This window comes from Erigeron canadensis, chromosome 4 (assembly GCF_010389155.1).
Source record: "Erigeron canadensis isolate Cc75 chromosome 4, C_canadensis_v1, whole genome shotgun sequence".
Classification (NCBI taxonomy): Eukaryota; Viridiplantae; Streptophyta; class Magnoliopsida; order Asterales; family Asteraceae; genus Erigeron; species Erigeron canadensis.
Window position 1 is genome coordinate 27486903 of NC_057764.1, and position 18310 is coordinate 27505212.

General features: G+C 33.5%; 2 protein-coding genes across 2 annotated transcripts; one reads left to right on the forward strand and one right to left on the reverse strand.

Moving 5' to 3' along the window:
• Nucleotides 1–1727: 1727 nt before the first annotated feature.
• On the forward strand, nt 1728–12120 carry LOC122595502 (transcription factor TCP24-like). Its single transcript, XM_043767870.1, has 2 exons — nt 1728–3004; nt 11785–12120. The coding sequence occupies exon 1, from the start codon at nt 1779–1781 to the stop codon at nt 2994–2996; it is 1218 nt and encodes a 405-aa protein (XP_043623805.1). The 5' UTR covers nt 1728–1778; the 3' UTR covers nt 2997–3004; nt 11785–12120.
• Nucleotides 12121–14868: 2748 nt separating this feature from the next.
• Nucleotides 14869–17148, reverse strand: LOC122595395 (F-box protein At5g46170-like). Its single transcript, XM_043767747.1, has 2 exons — nt 15804–17148; nt 14869–15295 (listed from the first exon to the last, which is right to left on the reverse strand). The coding sequence occupies exon 1, from the start codon at nt 16981–16983 to the stop codon at nt 15805–15807; it is 1179 nt and encodes a 392-aa protein (XP_043623682.1). The 5' UTR covers nt 16984–17148; the 3' UTR covers nt 14869–15295; nt 15804.
• Nucleotides 17149–18310: the final 1162 nt, after the last annotated feature.

Sequence of the window (18310 nt, forward strand, 5' to 3'; positions counted from 1 at the left end):
TATTTATATCTATATGATATAATGTGCTAAATGATGTGAGCGATAAGGAGACCTAAAGACTTAATTATCGTTGTACATACTCTCATATAAAACACTCTTTTACGTTTTATAATGAGTTTTGGATAAGAACCTTTTAATTATGTATGTTTTATTTGACTTTTATTTGAAATACTGTTGCTACATCTTTTATGAAATACATTAAATATGACAATAATATGGAGTAACATCTTACATTATTGCCAACGGCTTGATAGCCTAATGACAACTTGGTAATGAAATAAAATTATAAGATTATAAGATTTTGAGTTCGAATCTTACATAAGAATTTTTTAAAATTTATTAAGTTTTCTTTTGAATTGATGTATATGTATTATTACCTAGTACAGATATGATCGGATGGTTCTACAGATAACACAATAATATTCCAATGGTCCGCCATTAATTCAAATTTGATGTTAAAAATGAAACATCTTACATTAAATTCCAAATTAAGTTTAGGTTAATGGGTAAGACAACAAATTCTGATTATTGTTGATATATTCTATTCAATTCAATCTGATATTTTTTCTAAACAGCTATTCAAAATGATATATCTTTAACATATTTAATAGCTAATGAGAATCACAATTATTTTTATGCAGTCGCACAAAATGAAAAATGAAACTATACATCTGAGCTATACGTAGCTTTCTTACATGAACTTAATTGTTTACTAAAAAAAAATTATAAAAAAAAAAGAAAACAAAGAAAAAAACATTAAATCTCAAACTTGCTATATTTTATTAAATTCAATAACTAGGTCTAGTCAAATACAACTCTTGTAAAATAAAGTTATATTTTATCTTTGCTTATCACAATATATCGACTTTTAATTAGAAAATGAAATCTTTTGTCACAAGGTTTTATTTTTCTAGCATAAAAATAAATAAAGCACACTTTTTTTTGTATTTCTTAAGTATTCAGTTTTTCTTTTTCTCTGTAATGAGATTTCAGTCTTTTACTTTCTGTAAAAAACAAGCTTTAAACGTACCTTCCCCTTTCTGACATTTTTCGGCCTGCTTCTGCTTTCCTTTCTGCTTATACATACTTACACAAAGCCAATATATCTTACATAGTACATACATCTATATATTAATATTTATATTATATTTATATACTTGTTTATCAATGTCCAATTCGGTCAAACAAAATACAAAGAGATAAAACGCAGATAATCAAATCTTTAACGGAAGATAGAGATATTACTTTCAGTAAATCTCATCTATCTATATCTATATATCTATATATATAACTATAACTATAATTACACAGATATATAATTATACATTGACACTTTAAAAAAAATATATAATTATATACATTGACATTGTTATAAATATGAGAAAAATAAATATGCTGCTAGAAACATATATCCTTCTCCATTCCCCTCACAATCTTCCTCTCTTGTGAATCACATGTCTAAATACAAAATCATCCCCTCACAGAATCATGTTTTAGCAGCATACTTGTTATCCCCTGTAAATATAACGTGTCCGTATACATGACTACAAAAACTAAACCAGTCATCAATACAAAAGACACACCCCACCACACCTGCTTCACCCACACATCTATACTTTTTTCCAACCCCCCCTCTCTCTCTCTCTAGATATATACCACACTATATACTATTTTCTCTCTCTAGAACCCTGATAAGATTTTTCTTCTTTTTCAAAATTTATATAAATATAAGAGGTGAATATGATATATTGAAATATATATTATGATATATTGATGGTATGGAAGTAGATGATTTTCAAAAACAAGTGTCTAAATTCCAAAGAGTTAGTTCAAATGGTAGTAGTACTACAACAACTGATAATTCACAAAAATTAGCAACTCATAGAGGCATTCTAGATGTCGGTACCGAACGAGGTAGTGAGAGCAAATACGACGTTAATTTAGGGCTATGTGGATGGCCCACGTCTCGAATTGTTAGGGTTTCTAGAGCTTCTGGTGGAAAAGATAGACATAGTAAGGTCTTGACATCGAAAGGATTACGCGATAGACGCGTACGCCTTTCGGTGTCGACCGCTATTCAGTTTTATGATTTGCAAGATAGGTTGGGGTATGATCAGCCTAGTAAAGCTGTTGAATGGTTATTAAAAGCTGCTTCTAGTTCAATTGATGAACTTCCTTCTTTAGATCCTCCGTTTAGTACTGTTAGTACTAATAGTATGGAGGATCTTGAAGATCCGCCCCCCCACCAACAGCTGTTGGTGGGGCACATTGATGGCAATAATAACGTGGTAACGAAATCGCCACCTGCTTGTAGTAGTACTTCTGAAACTAGTAAAGGGTCTGGCCTTTCTTTAAGTAATAGATCCGAAAATCGAATTAAAGCTAGAGAAAGAGCAAGAGAAATGGTGTCTAAAAAAGATAAGGATAAGGAAAAGGAAAGTACTACTACTGCTACTGATAATCATCAACATCAATTGCCTAAAACTTGTAACCCAACTTTTACGGATCTCCTCACAGGAGGGATCCATAGTCGTCCAGTGTGTTCTGAAGCACTCAGAACACACTGGACAACACCGTCTATGGACTATTTCTTTTCTAGAAACCCCAACCCACAATTAATCCAATTCAGCAACAACAACCAACAACCACAACAACATTTTGCCTTCCTTCAAGATGGTTTTGTACCAATGGCGATTAGTGGTGGTGGTAGTGAGAACTTAAACTTCTCAATGTCGTCGACGACACCATTAATATCGAATAATGGTAATGTTGCAGGGGGGACCCTTCAGTCCAATTTACCATCATCAACTCTTCTTTTACCTCATCATTCACATCATCAATCGTCTAATTCGATTGGCCACGGATCGACTTCTGGACATAATATGCCATTTTTCATTGTTCCAAACCCGGGTTCTGACCATTTTCCGACTGCTTACCATCTTACCTATGGCAATGGAGCCAATTCAGATCAACACAAAGAAAAACCAAACAACTGATTGAAGAGGTATGTACATTTTACTTTAACTTATTTTGATTATTATACATATGTGTGTATATATTTGTATCTATTAATGGAAGTAAAGTAAATAGTTGCATTTAGATATACAATTTTATTGAGCTTTATTAATCTTTGAACAAATTGCAATGTCATTTTTAGACAAAATCTACTTCATTTCCAAATATTGCCACAATAAATACTACAGTATTTTCTTGACATACATTTTAGTTATATGTTATGATATATGATATATGGTTTTTTGTTGAGGTTTCAGACTTTCACCCAAATGGTATTTATATTTAGATCACAGTATAAGTTAGTAAATTAAAGTATAAAGAATATTGGTAGTATCTTTTATTGTAATTACACTAGCATGGCACCCGCGCTATACAGCGGTGTTCTGGGCGGCGACGGTATGGTGGGGGGACGACTTTTGGTGGTAAAGGTGACGTCAAATGGTGTAAATAATTGATGTAAAAAGTTAATTGAGATATTTTAAAAAAGTAAAAACTAATAATGTAATATATCATTAATAGGTAATTTTTATTGGGAGATGGGAGATTCAGATTATTGGAATAAGAAGATGACCAAGGGCAAAAAAGTAAAATTACATGTCCCAAATTGTGTAAACTTTCCACAAGGGTGGATAATTTTTAATAAGGAGCATAGATATATATATTTATCAAAAATATTTATGTATTTCATCACTAATAAATACATAATACATTTGTAATATTTTGGAAGGAGTGGTCAAAACAAAGACCATCTTTTAGGTAATGTCTGAATCAAAATCTGAACTGCTGCAAACAATATTATTAACAAAATAAAAATTCAAAAATCTTGTTGTTTCCCCAATGATAATTAACTCCTATAAACTTTAGCATTAGGAAAACAAAAAGATTCTTTTAGATAGTACAAAATCTTTTGGGCAGCTTGTTAAAACATATTTTTTAGACCTAACATTCTAAAAATAATGTATAAATAAAAATATGTTATCATATTATATGAGGTATATTTATATACATCATGTATCCCTTTGTACATAGATCTAAACTGCCTTCCAAGTTTAGTTCCTACTTTCATTGTTTTTAATCTAGACAAATCACCAGTCTATTTGTCTAGTAAAATAAGCCTTACAATAGGCGATTCGGTAAATGACTCAGTAATAACAATGGACTCGTACTATAACTCATATTTTTATGTCACCGCAGACAAACTCAACTCGACTTGACTCGCCTAAGCCTACAATAGTTGAGTGAATAATATGGATGAATAAAATATTAGATTTTGCTTTGTGGGTGTCACTTTTTATCTCTAGTTTAAGTTTCAAAAATGCATGGATTAGTGTGGGCATTAGTAATTAAGTAGTACTAAAATATAATTAAAAACTAGTTAAACTATGATTATGATAAGATAAAGATAAATGTGATGTGTCAATATGGATTCATGATATTTAGTGTGTTTCCTTTATTTCAAGCATGTTTTTAAAGGAAGACAGGTGTTAACCATTCACTTTAATCAAAACATTAACCATCCACTTCCATTATATATCCGACAGATTCCTTAAATAAAAGTCCTTTTAATGTTTATTTAATGGGCCAATGACATTATGTTTCACTGAACCCGAAATTTATTTTTGTTGCCGGGCCGGGCCGATTTCGAGCACTGGGAAATATTATGGGCACGCACCTCACCACTTAATTATTATTTTAAACCCCTAGGGTTATAGGGCGGGACCCATTAAGGGTTTAGGCTTAGGTTAAATCTAGGTGTGTACGGATGGCTTTTGATTGGTGGAAAGTTATAGGTTAAGATGAAAAAAAATATATAGATAGTATTATACATCTACCACAGGCCTAGTCTGCATTCTTTGTTTTTTCACTTGGTTTTGAATTGGCTCATTTCTTATGTTTGTTCTTTTTAAAGGAAATGAGATTATGAGAATAAAGGGCTTTTTGAAGTTCAGGAATTTTTTAAAATGGTTTACTTTAAAGGTTTTAATATTATAGTGTTATAAGTAAAACGGATAAGATTTTAGTTTTTGAATCAATCTGGATATTGTTGCGACTGTTTTCAAATCTTTTCTTTGGTCACTTTAAAGACGAGACAATTAAACATCTATGCCATATTGCATCAACATCAATAATACCAAATCTGGTCTTTTGTGGAGAATAAAAAGATGAGATGTAGCTAGCTTGAGATAGTAGGGGGTTTTCTCCTATGTAATTTGAAATAGGCATTTCTATATCGAAAGAGCTCTAGCGTGGACTCGGTTAAAACGACGTATGCTAGACCTCTCGCTGTCGAATCGCGACACAAAGTTTCAAGCGAAATTCACCTTTCAAAAAAAAATATTGAAAATGCCCATCTTCTTAGCAAACTAAACCATTTCCAAAGGAAGTGCATATATGTATTAAATGCAAGTATACATATCAACTTTATTTCATGAACTTTATTCTGATACTAAACACATTACTGAATGATTAAATATGAAACAGAAAGAGATTTGACACTGCAGAATACAGATATTAAGACAAAACTCCCTTAATTCATGTGTCATACGTTGTGTCCTTTGTCAGACCACCCATATTATACAATTGATCATGACAATACTGTTTTTTCTGTGCTAAAAGGGGAGTGTCATAGTTGAATATACAAAAGTCAAGAATAGATCTTTTGCGTTAATCCATGGTAACTAGGTGACTAGCATCCCGAATACTTGTCGAATATAAACAGATCTATTACTAAAAAAGTACAAATGCCATGATCCATGTTGCTAGACTGCTAGCATCCCGTATACTTGTCAAGTAAAAGCGGATCTTTTACTTTAGCATGTTTAACTTATGCTAAAATTCATAGAATGACATTCCTGAAGGAGATACATATTAGCGCAAGACAATGCCCTGGCCTCACTAAGAGTATGATATACCCCTCCACCTCATTTCAAAGATCACAGTTTGACATTTGGAGTTTTTTTTTTTTAAACTTGACCGTAAATATTTTTGTTTTTGTTACGCAACACTTGATATAAAATATCTGTTGAGCTAGGTATTAAATGTATTTTTCATTGATATAACTTTCATCGAGTATTATGTAACACAAACTAAATTTTTTACGGTCAAAGTTTAAAGAAAAAGACTTGTCAAATTAGGACATTTAAGATGGGATGGGGGTTTCATAATAGATGGTTATGAATCACATAGTACACCTTCTCTAATTGCATCTTCCATGATTCCTTAAGAGCTTTCAAGTACTAGCTTGATAATAGATGGTTAAACCATAAGACAAAAATCCCCCAATTTATGTGTCATACCTTATGTCCTTGTTAGACCAGAAATGGTCTAGGTCAGTAGATAATTTGATAATGGCCCTACTACTTTTCTATGTTCTAAATATAAGATTCTCATACTAGAATACACCAAACTCTAGGGTAGATCTTTTCCTACACGGGCATTGATTTATCGTGACTAGTATCCCGAATACTTGTCACAAATAACAGATGACTGCGAAGGCATGTATAAGGTATTTCAAAATTTGTTGAACACAATTTCCAACTAGCTTGAAATGTATACCACAAGCTGTTGTTGATAGCTCGACATATGATCTTATGAGTATCACATTTCACATAGCTATAGCGTAGCTTTACCTTCTCTGATTAGAACTTCCATGATCCCTTGAGAGCTCTCGAGAACTAGACTTGATTGGATTTCTCAACAATAAGATTATATCATCTTTGATCGATCCTTTGTAGGGACATGTTTTTCTCCCGAAAGAGTTATAGTGTTACATTGCTTTCATTTCAAAATCACAATCCTTTTGGTACGTTTTTTTTCCTTCAAAAGGTGCATGATACTAACAGGCTCACTTACTAATCCCCATTGTTCCTTAAGCTGAGGATCTACAAAGCAAATCTTTGGGAGCCATGTATGCCTATAAAAGACACACTTAAAGCAATTTGTGTTAAACACTACTAAACCAGAAAGCCCAAAAGGTTTTTTCACATACACTTCGTCATCAAGTAGTAGATACAGGAAGCACTATCGAATATCAGATTGTTACTGTGTAATGTTGTATATGTATTTACCCGCCTAGCACCTTGCTAGTCTTTCAAATATTAGTATTTGCTGTTCAAAAAAAAAAAAAAAGAGAAAAAGTTTGTTACTGTGTAACAAAATGATTTTGGTTATTTACTCTTAAATAAGATTGAACTCGATCTAAAATCATATGAGAAATACAGTTAGCTTCGACTTTCATACCAGAAAAAAAATCATTTAGATAACGTATAGGGCTCTTCCCAAAGGAATAATTGACAAGCTGCTGTATATGTCCGGGTCTCCTTTAGAAATGATGTTCTTTAAGCACTTTCTTTCCACCACCCAACAAAATGTGACATTTATTTGCAACACTTAAAGGTATATGGTAGTTTTTCATAAGAGATACAATGGGAGAAACATGATTAGAAAGTAGAGTAACATATATTGATAAAGGGTTTAATAAGCACTCCAAGCATAATCATAAAATATGAAAGATCTTTAGAAAACTCATCTTAGCGTTGCGTTAATATAGGGTCTTGATCTTCTATCCATAATATTATATGCATAAGCAGCAAGAAAGAAGTAGCTTGATCGAGCTTAACATGTCAATAACTGATAACAGATAAACAAAATGATTGAAACCAAAATTTCTCAATGGGAGGATGGCCAACACTTTATCATAAACAATGTTAGAAAAAACCTTATATAGCTAGATTGCAATGCCCCATCCAACAAAGTGATATTGTCCACATTTTCAACAAATATCAACTCAAGCTCACGTTTTTCTACAATTCTCAACGGAGTGATATTGTCCACATTGTCACTTAGATGAGTGGGGCAAGGAGTGGCTGTGATATGTTTTGGTAATGGCATAGGATTTTCTTAAAAAAGCTTAAAGGGGTCTACTACTTTTCCTTCTCACTAATTTGAGAAAACTTAAAGAGGTTCACAATCTCTTGTGACCTTCTCAACAAAAAATCATTTGTCTAAATTGCTTGAAAGTCATAGGTTGAGCTCTTAGTCCTCTGATACGAACCAAAATGGATGAACATGATAATACTTACAATTTGATAAACAATCTTCTAATTTCAAAAGACTCCATTCAATTTATTCCTAAAGAAAATACAAACCTGACACACCTATGGTCACACCATAACTTGCCCAGCATATCCCTCTGATAGTTATCTGTCCCTGCCGTTCTAAAAAAAAAAAGATAGTTATCTGTCCTCCTTTCACAGTCATGGTTCTCTCTCCTTCACACTATGATAGCCATGGACTTTTTCTTTCTCATCGAGTGAATTATATGACCCATGACAGTTGCCACCACTGTTTCTTCGAGATCCATATCCACCACCATTTTTCTCTTCGGACACTTGTGCAGCCAAATTACTTATCTAACAATTTCTGTTTCTGATTTTCTAGCACAACATCCATGACAATATACTTCTGGTCTACATCCTTAGTTTCCGTTTTTATCTCATGCAACCAGCCCTGGAACATTCTATTAGTAGGTTGTACCACACATTGATATATATCTTTGTTTTGGTTTATCATAAGAGTATAAGACCACCACTAACTTCTTGATAAACCGATGTCTTCACAACAAACTTGTGCCATCTTTGGTCTAACAACCACTGTGGTTTCCTTCTCGAGCTCCTTACTGATTTCTTCATGGTCTGATTTGTACCTTCAAAGTCTCCACATCTCCAACACTAGCACTAAATGCAGATTTGTTGTTCATTGAAGTCCCAGTCAGAAACATAGTAGCTCATCGAAACCACCTACTCCCTTAATTCATCATGTTGCCTTGCTCTCTATACCTTGGATTCCTACATTATAGCCCAAAATTACTCATTCATCATCATTGTCTTATAATCCTCAAACACTCACCCTATCCTTCCCATTTCCTAGATTTGCCCAGTATAGATATGAACCAAAATAAATAAACACAATAATATGTACAATTTAAGAAGTAAGCAATCTTCTAATGTCAAAAGACTCAATTCAATTCGTCCATATCGAAATTACAACCTAATGTTCTATAAATATTAATTCTATAGCTTGTTAACCATCTAATATTAATAATGGAAACTATATAATCTTCAAAATACGCTAACAACAAGAAGTCCCAATCCTTGCATACGGGGTAGGGGGAGGTGAGATGTAGATAGTCTTGCCGCTGTCCAGAGGTAGAGACTGCTTCCATAAGGATCTCCGGCCTACTTTGAAAATAGCATGAGACTGTAAAGGGTTTAGTAACCATACCGCCGAGTATCACCTGACTACATTACGAGTAGAGCATAATAGCAAACATACAACATAGCAAACTTTGGCGCAAAGTTTAACAACACATAGTAAATAGGAACCCTTTGAGCATATTAAACATCAACATAGTAAATAAGAACCCATCTAATCATATTAAAAATACGCTCACGTTTATCTATAATTAATTTATCTGATAGCAGAGTATAGTGTGTGTGTGTGTGTGTGTGTGTATAATATAAACTAATATAGCTATCTTGTAGAATATAGGTCGTATCATTCTCAATTTCTCATACACTACATCTAATGTTCATTGAAAATGATTAAAAAAATAAGGAGGTGTTCTAGTGAGGAAGTTAATAAGCACTCGTCCCGTATGGATATAGAACTATCAGATAAGCCTAAGATTGTTTGACTGTAATTTTTGATATGGTTTCCGAGCAGAGTCATGGGTGTGTAGACTTGACAAAGACATCCAGTGTTTTAAGTGATCGAGTTTGTCATAGCTTTTCCAACATGGATAAAAGCAGGCATCAAAGGAGTTAAGGACTTGCATATCCATAGGTATTGATTCTATTATATAGGACTAGATTGTAATAAGCTGTCTCACATTGACATAGCATGTTTGAACATCTTATAAGCATTTGAGGTACCCATCAACCAATAGGCTGTGGGTATAGTCCCAACATGGGTAACTGTTAGATATGAGTGAAATTTGTTTGGATATATGGACAATTTCTTTTCTTAAAAAATTAACTTCCCCATGGTCTTATGTTGATTAAGAAGTACAAGTATGCTCACCCATAACCCATATCATTAATACAAGCCAAGCAGACATAGCCATACAGGCTTGATGCCTTGATGTAGAGCTTCAATTCCTATGTTATAAGGGTAATTTAAGTTGACTATAAATTCAAGATGTGGTTTTGCGGTTTTGGTTCTTAGAGATGTACATGGTGATTTGTGTCGTTAGGGTGCCACATATGAAAAGCATGACCCTCACGATTTGTTATGATTGAGGTCCAAGCTACACAAAGGACTACTAAGGAACTTTTGCCTAAAAAGGGCAATTGTGATACTTAGTTAAGAGCAATTGAGATACTAAGTTGTGGAAATTAGTGGTATCCTAATACAAACATGTGAAAAGCTGATGATTCTAACAGGTAATTTGGATAGTTACCTTTATTCCCTTTCTATGATCTCAAGAATGAGATTAACATTCCAAGATATAGAAAGCTCATTAGACTGTGCTATAGTTGCATGAGGGATTAGGAAATTATCTGCTGTGAAGCTCCAAGGTGGAAACTTGAGGTAAAAATAATGTATGCTGTGCTAACAGAAGCTAAAGGCTCAACTCTTGACATAAATTTTGACATGTTGACACAGTTTGAAAAATCACATATTTGAATGGCGAGAAGAGTAAATTTTTCTATCATCATTAGGGTCTCAAATAATTCTTTCTTATCAATGATTAGATCAATTTGGTTGAGAATAGGGTTTAGCAAATATAGTTTAAAGGTGCAATACCTGAGAACAACCTTTGAGTTCGCTTTAGGGTCGTATCAAAAGCCAGCAATTTTGATATCGTTGGCAAGGCAAAGGGATTTTTTTTGAATTAATCACTCGAATAATGCGTATATAGACTACTTGAGCATCAAGGGATGATCATGATGGATTAACATGCATATGATCAGAGTGAAAAAGAATGACTCTTATATCTAACCATGTACTAATAGATCATCAAAGAGCTCACAGATCGAGTCTCATAACAACCAGATGCTCAATCACATGAAACTGAACAATATTTTAGCAACTTTTGCCCTATCCTCTTCTACTTTTATGGTAATTATATTGTTATCATGGATTGATATCATACATTATGATAGATCATTTTAATGAATAACTAACTTTTCAAATTGCTCTTTTAATATTCGCAAGAGATTTATCGTAAGCTTCTCAATCCATTTTATGTATTCATGTGTGCATATGTATTATATAACAATAAGTCTTCTTTAAGTATAAGAATGATATACAGATTTATTATAAGAAGCTTATGTAGACATGATAAATGACCCTGGTCATGATGTTGATGATGATGGAACAGTCCCTATTTGTTAATTGCATAAGATACATAAATATGCAGACACCCTGCTCAGGTATTTTAGGGACAGTAGAAGCAGACACTAAATGGAGTTGCAGGCTAATTTAATTGCAATGTGCAGTCATTTTCATTCACAAGATGGTCCATGTGGCATCTAAACCACCCATAGTATCTTTTGTTCGATATACCCATTACTCAGGCAGGCACGTAAATTTTTGAACAACTTGCTTATTGACACAAAATTTACTGAACAATACACAAGTATTTAATATATGTAGACTGCTAAAGCACTTTATTTAATTTTTTGGGTAAAGGGGTTTACCTATGAGCAATGTTATTTTAAACACTCAGAGTTTTCGATTGGTAATTATAACTGTGATGTTTTGCAGGTACTGAAGATGGAGAATGATAATGAAATCGCGAGTGATTGCAGGGCGTTAGCATGCGATGGATCTATTTATTATGACAATATATTTCTGTAGGTGATGAAGATAAGTAATTTGCAGTTACATTGACAGTGATTGATCTACAAGAAAACGCAAATTATTCTACTTTTAATTTGTATTTTGAAGCTTTTTGATTGCCTGCGATGCAATGCAATGGCTTGCTTGTGTGTTTGCGTGAGATAAATGTGTGAGATTCCTTCCTCTATTGTTGCTATTTTAGGATTTGTTGGTGGTATCTAAAACGTATTTAGCTCAATTTCATGCTTATATTATGTCTAATATATTACTAGTGATACATCTCAACAGTTTTACCCAGAACTATGTAATCTCCAGGCTAACTAAGACTGCAGAAAATACATTTTGCAACTAACCGAACAAGGTCATTGGTAAGAATAAACATCAAGATAATTTGCTGAGTTTAAGGTGTAATCAAATGCGTTCATAAGACTAAAAAACCGCAGGCATTTGCTCTCAATCTTCTATCTGTGACAGAACTCCGTTGTTGAGGAAGCGTATTCATCAAAGTGAACTAGTACTGGATGGTTCTTACATTAATAAACTGGCAATTGATTTTGTATGTCTTAATTGTGTTCCATAGAATCCTATCGTGCAATGCATGAAAGTGGATAATTTTAACATTTTAGTTACAAAACACAGCTAAAGGTGGCTGCACACAGCTTTGCTGACTACCATGTTAGGAATACTTGGGATTATGGTCGGCTATGATGGTGATAAACATCTTAGGGGTGATGGTTTTTTCAGTAAGTTCAACTTTTTCCTGTAAACAATTTAATTGATTTTGACTTTTTATTCAGAAACCAACTGGGTTGGATCAATTGTTGGAGCTCATGCCTCTGAAAACCGAGGTCATGGGTTCGATCCTTATGCCCAGCAAGGCTGGAAGTCTTTTTCTACCTATGGTAGAACCTGGAAGCGACCTCTTTACCTTTGGTAGGGGTAAGGTTGTCTACATATTAACCACCCCCATACACCGTCAAAGACGGTATTGGGACCCAAAAACCCGTGAAAGACGGCATTGAGAGTTACTTTTTTCTGACTTTTTATTCGGGTTAATCGGAAAGATGAGTTTCTCCTATAATGAATATTTTGTGGAATTGAAATTAGGTATATAAAGAAATGCTTTATAAAAAGGAAGAAAACAACTTAATTAAAGATTATTATAGTCTCTTTAACCAAAATTTAGTGCACATAAACCAAATTGTACCGCTGTGCAAAATAGTGGCCTTGGGTTTATTAGTTTGCAGGTTTGATACTTTGATTAGCAATGTCAATCCTGATACTCGTTGGTGGCCCATAAATTTTGGGCCAAGTTCATTATGGCATTAGACTATCCGCTTCCCCTCTTTTGTGACACATGACAGTCTAGTCATCAAGGGGCATTACTTAAATAATGTTGGAGTAAGGCGTTATATATTAAATAGAGGGAAAGGGAAAAGATTCTTTCTTTAAATAATGTTGGACCCACAATTCTATTTAGTTCAGTTATCTCACACCTCCTTTCTCCTGTCCCATTTTTCACCCCTACCCTCTTTCTCTCTCCAGAACGCCTCTCGGGGCAATGTTCCGGGCATTCCGGAACCAAACAAGTGAAAAATGATGCCTTGCTGGGAATAGCCTTATACAAGCAAACTAATTCCGGCTTGGAGGAGAAAAAAAAAAAGAGAAAGAAAAAGTAAATCTAGTTTCTCTTCCAAAATACATTAAATACTAATTCATATAATCATATATATTATTTTATTTTATTTTGTTTTTATGATTATAGAAAAAGTTTTAATTCCACAAAAATATAATGAGCACTATGAAACTTTAGATTTAAAAGATCAACCCTAATAAACTAGAAAGAGTCGAATTAACTTTATTTCATTTTGAATAGGTCAAAAAAGTCAGATTTTCCATTACTACGGTTGTAAAATAATAAATCCTTTTAAAGATTAGCCTAATTTTTTTAAAAAAATTATAAGAATGTGACATGTGGTATCTACTAATTTTTGTTCCTAATCATGCCCTCTGAATTTTTCACATGTCATTATCTAATAATTAAGAGAATTTTTAAGATATTAATTAGGAAGATTAATCATTTCTCATTTTAAAATTATGCTTAAAATCTTTCTTTACAAGTATATGTATATAATGCTAGAGTTATTATCAGTAACATAATCAAATAAAGTGTTTTTGGCATAGACAACAAATCTTTTTAAACATAAGATATGTTCACATAAAAATTTTCAAATGCTTTTTAGTTTTTATGTTAAGGATGCTTTTTGTTTTTTTGCAGGAATCCTGGGCCGTTACACTCACATTTAGTACTTTGTCATTTATTAAGTTTAGAAATATTTATATATACACACAACTTGTTTACCCTTTTATAATCAACATGTCCAACTTGTCCACTTTAACTATAGTGAACGCAAAGGGCATATGACCATCGAGTTAAGGAAAGAGTATGGGAAGTTCATAAAGCTATAAACACAAAAAATATCATAATGATGAAAAAATAAAAAGAGGGCAAGTGCCAAGTTGCCAATGTTGTAAGATTGTTGTTTGCTTGCGTGCTCCTGAAATCAGCACTACCTTGTGATCCAGTGGTGTACTTGTTACTTGTTAGTTACCATCTTCTTTCTTCTGTAACAACCCGGTATACATAGTAAATAGCCGATATACATAGTAAATAGATCATTCGATATTCATAAGCCTTCGATAGGTTGCTACGTTACCCAAAGCTTCCATCCTTGTATGAACCGTTCAGTTCAGATTCTAGGCGTAACAATATAACATGTTGGCTTTGAGCTTCCAATTTTAAGTCTAGACGTGCTCCAAAGCTAGTACGCGACATTGGTCACCGTCTCACCGATCATTATGAAATGACAAAAAAAGAGAAGATAGGAAACCATAAACCTAACCATTATTTGACTCCAAGCAAGATCTACCAAGCAAATAAACATGAAGTGACTCTAGCACAAACACCACAAGAATCAATGTTTGGCAGGTGGTCTTAAATTTAAAAGATTAAGAAAGAAAGGCAGTTTAAGCGGTAACATTACTGAATGAATAAACATTACAGCCACATATAAACATACTCATTTGTCATACCTACAAATATTCACATAACTGATAATCATATAAAATATAGATGACTGAAAACACAGAACCACAAAGAACCTCTTACAACATCATCCACAGTAACTCTCTTTATCGTTTTATATATCATACATAACGTAGAATATATGAGATAACACCCATCTGTTGAAGCACCAAACACAACCGCCATCTTCTCTCACTTCAGCCAAGTATGCAACATAAGTATATCATTCGCACCATCAACTCGTATATATGATAAAACTAAATGCAGATCAAAATTGTGTGTTTCCGTTGCCTTGAAGGATCCTCGAAACCAAATGCCGTCAAAGCTAACGCCTTTATGCGCCCGTTAAAACTATAAGACAGTAGAATATCCAAAATGAGAACAATTAACTTATAAAGCATTAACTTTTTATAATCGAAATAGACCATGCCATTATCTATTTCTATATTGCAACGTTGGATTCTACTATCCAAAAGTGAGAATAAATAACAAATAAGTCAAAGAAAACTGCCCACTACACCACCAACTATAATTGCAGCATCTAATGTTCCAAATTAAGCTTAATATCATTTATTCGACTGCAACCACTTAGCTTATATAAAATACCCCGTATGTTTTTTTTTGAAAATAACATACCAAACAAGTCTCATGACATCATACAAAACATAGAAAAAACAACTACGAAAGAATTAATGTTAAACTAAAACATATGAACATATTCAAGTTAACCTATGATCAATCATGTTTGAACTAACATCCTAAGAGACAATAACCTTTAAATCTCATTAATGTTAGTTACAATAATATAGCATAAATCAAACTTATAGTTCATGTGTGACAATTTAAAGTGAATAATTACCTTAAAAAGAATTCATCTCAAGGCAATAAGTCCTCCTTTTAACCAACATCCTAGCTGCAGTACCGTAAGGCTCTTCAAAAGCAGACGAAACCCATGACCCATCGGAAACCTCCTTCTGACCCGATTGTTCACTAGGCCTAATTGCCACCAATGTAGCTCCCTTAAGCACGTTTCCATTAGGTAACTCCAAATAAGGAGCATACCAAAGCTTCATATTCAAAGCAGGAACGAGCGTTCTCTTTGAAGCTGAAGAAGCCGACAACGGCTTCACCCTCAACTCCTCCAACTGCTCCTTATTCATACACAACACCCCTTGTCTATCCCCATCCGTCAAAACTAACGAATCCAACGTCTTATGCTCTGCAATTATCGGTTGAAGCAAGTAATGCCTTGCAGACGCCGCAATCAATGAACTTATAGTCCAAACTACCCGTAACTTCAACCCACCATTAGTATAAAACGATTCGGGTATACTCCCACTATCCTCGTTCCCATTTCCATTCCCAATTTCACTAGAAGTAACATTTTCGCGACGAATCACAGCCGAGGCACCAAGCATAACACAATTATCTAAAGTAGACCCAAAATCAGCTTTCCATTTCAACAAAACATCATCTTCTAATCCTAATTCGCCACTCGGGAGCTCGATTTTCAAGGACTTAATCTCATTAAAGTTTTTCAAAACTTGTGTAGGCGAGTGATGAGTAACATTATTTACACCATTTTGACAATCATCATCATCATCATCAACAACAACATTATTGTTTTCGCAACCCGAAATAACATTATTAGAACTAAGATTACTATAATTAGAACATCTTTTAGTCCCTAAAAGCTGTCCTAAAGCATAAATAGGCTTAACAAAACCAGAACACAAAAACCTAACAAGATTCGAAAAGGGTCCACAAGATTTAACAGAATTAGCAGATGGGTTACCAGAATCATCATCGGAGATCACACAATCCACCCGAACGACGACGTTTTCGACCTGTGGGACAAGATACTGGAACCTTTTCGAAACGACACCGCATCGGCCTAAAGTCTTGACATCACCAATATTGTTGAAGATCAATAAAAGAAGTGGGTCAGGCAAAAGATCAAAATGGTCAATTGGGAATTCCTGAGGTGGTGGTTCAGGGTGGATTTTGGTGGTGAGATCTGGCCGGAAAGATGACGTCATGGTGATATATGTATAAAAAGGTTGGAAATTTGGGATCTGGGTATTGCGGAAATGAAGGGATTAGAGATGGGTTTGGAGAGATTGAGATGAAATAAGGGATCTTGGAAAGTTATAAATGGTGGGAGGAGATGAAGAGAGAGATAGATATAGAGAGAGAAAGGATGTGCGTGTAAGAAATTGTATCTATATAAAATTTTTAATGAAAAAACAAATTATTATTGTTAGAAAATTGATTGAGATGTCTAAATATGAACCATATATGTCCCTTTTACTTATAACGTAAGTATCATTTCTCACGTAAATTTGGTTCATAAAATATTTTTGGTAGAAGTGAAATTTTATCAAAAAAAAAAAAAAAAATTATTTGAACCAAACATCACCTGAGTTTTCTTCTTTTTAAGATAAAGTTGATACATTACTTTTATTTTACTATTGCATTTTAGCTTCCAATGAACAAGTATAGTTTGGATAAAATGCAAATCCTTTGAATGACATTGGTCAAGAGTTCGATTTTTATTTCTTGTAGGTTGAAGGGTTTTTTTTTAATGGTGAAAAGGTGGACAAAGTGGAAATGATTCCACCCCAAGGTCGTCGAGGTCGACGAACAGGGACGGAGCCAGAAATTCTAACGTAAGGGAGCAAATTCAAAACATTCTATAGGTTAAATTTTTTTTAAAGATAATGATCAAATTCCGATAAATTCATATACCGGAAAAATAATAACCATCCAATTACAACCAAAATGCAAACTCAAAAAACGACATAACGAACCAACTACAACTTCGTCGTATAACCAAAAGCACGAACTATTCACCAAACTTAGACGACCCATATAATGTTATATTGTATCTACTCATCTTCATATTAAATCAACACAAGATAACAAATAATATGTTGTTTAGTGTGTTATATTGTTATGTGTGAGATTCCCCAAAACAAAACCCCATTTCGGCCCTTCCAATCTATCATCACACTTTCATCTTTTAATCGAAACCAAAAGAAAATAAGAAACCCTAATAATTAGGGAAAATATATATGGATAATTTTATTTAGATCTTTTAAAAATTGACATTTGGAAGATGAGATTGAAATCGTATGTCACTAACTGCATATGTATTTTATTTTTTTTGGTGTGGGACAAATTTTCAAATATACTTTTAAATAAAAATATTACATTGTGAAAAAATTAGGGTGTGAGCAATTGCCCCCAATGTCCCCATGTTGGAGTCATGCCAGTCGACGAATACAAGTCATTAGGTGAAAACGTCAAGGTTGTCTGTTCTAGGTTGATTTTTATGCATATAAGTTAGGTTGACTAATCATTTTT

Bases quoted from the DNA above. Each gene is read 5' to 3' on its own strand.
- LOC122595502 (XM_043767870.1), top strand. From the start codon at position 1,779: ATGGAAGTAGATGATTTTCAAAAACAAGTGTCTAAATTCCAAAGAGTT.
- LOC122595395 (XM_043767747.1), bottom strand. From the start codon at position 16,983: ATGACGTCATCTTTCCGGCCAGATCTCACCACCAAAATCCACCCTGAA.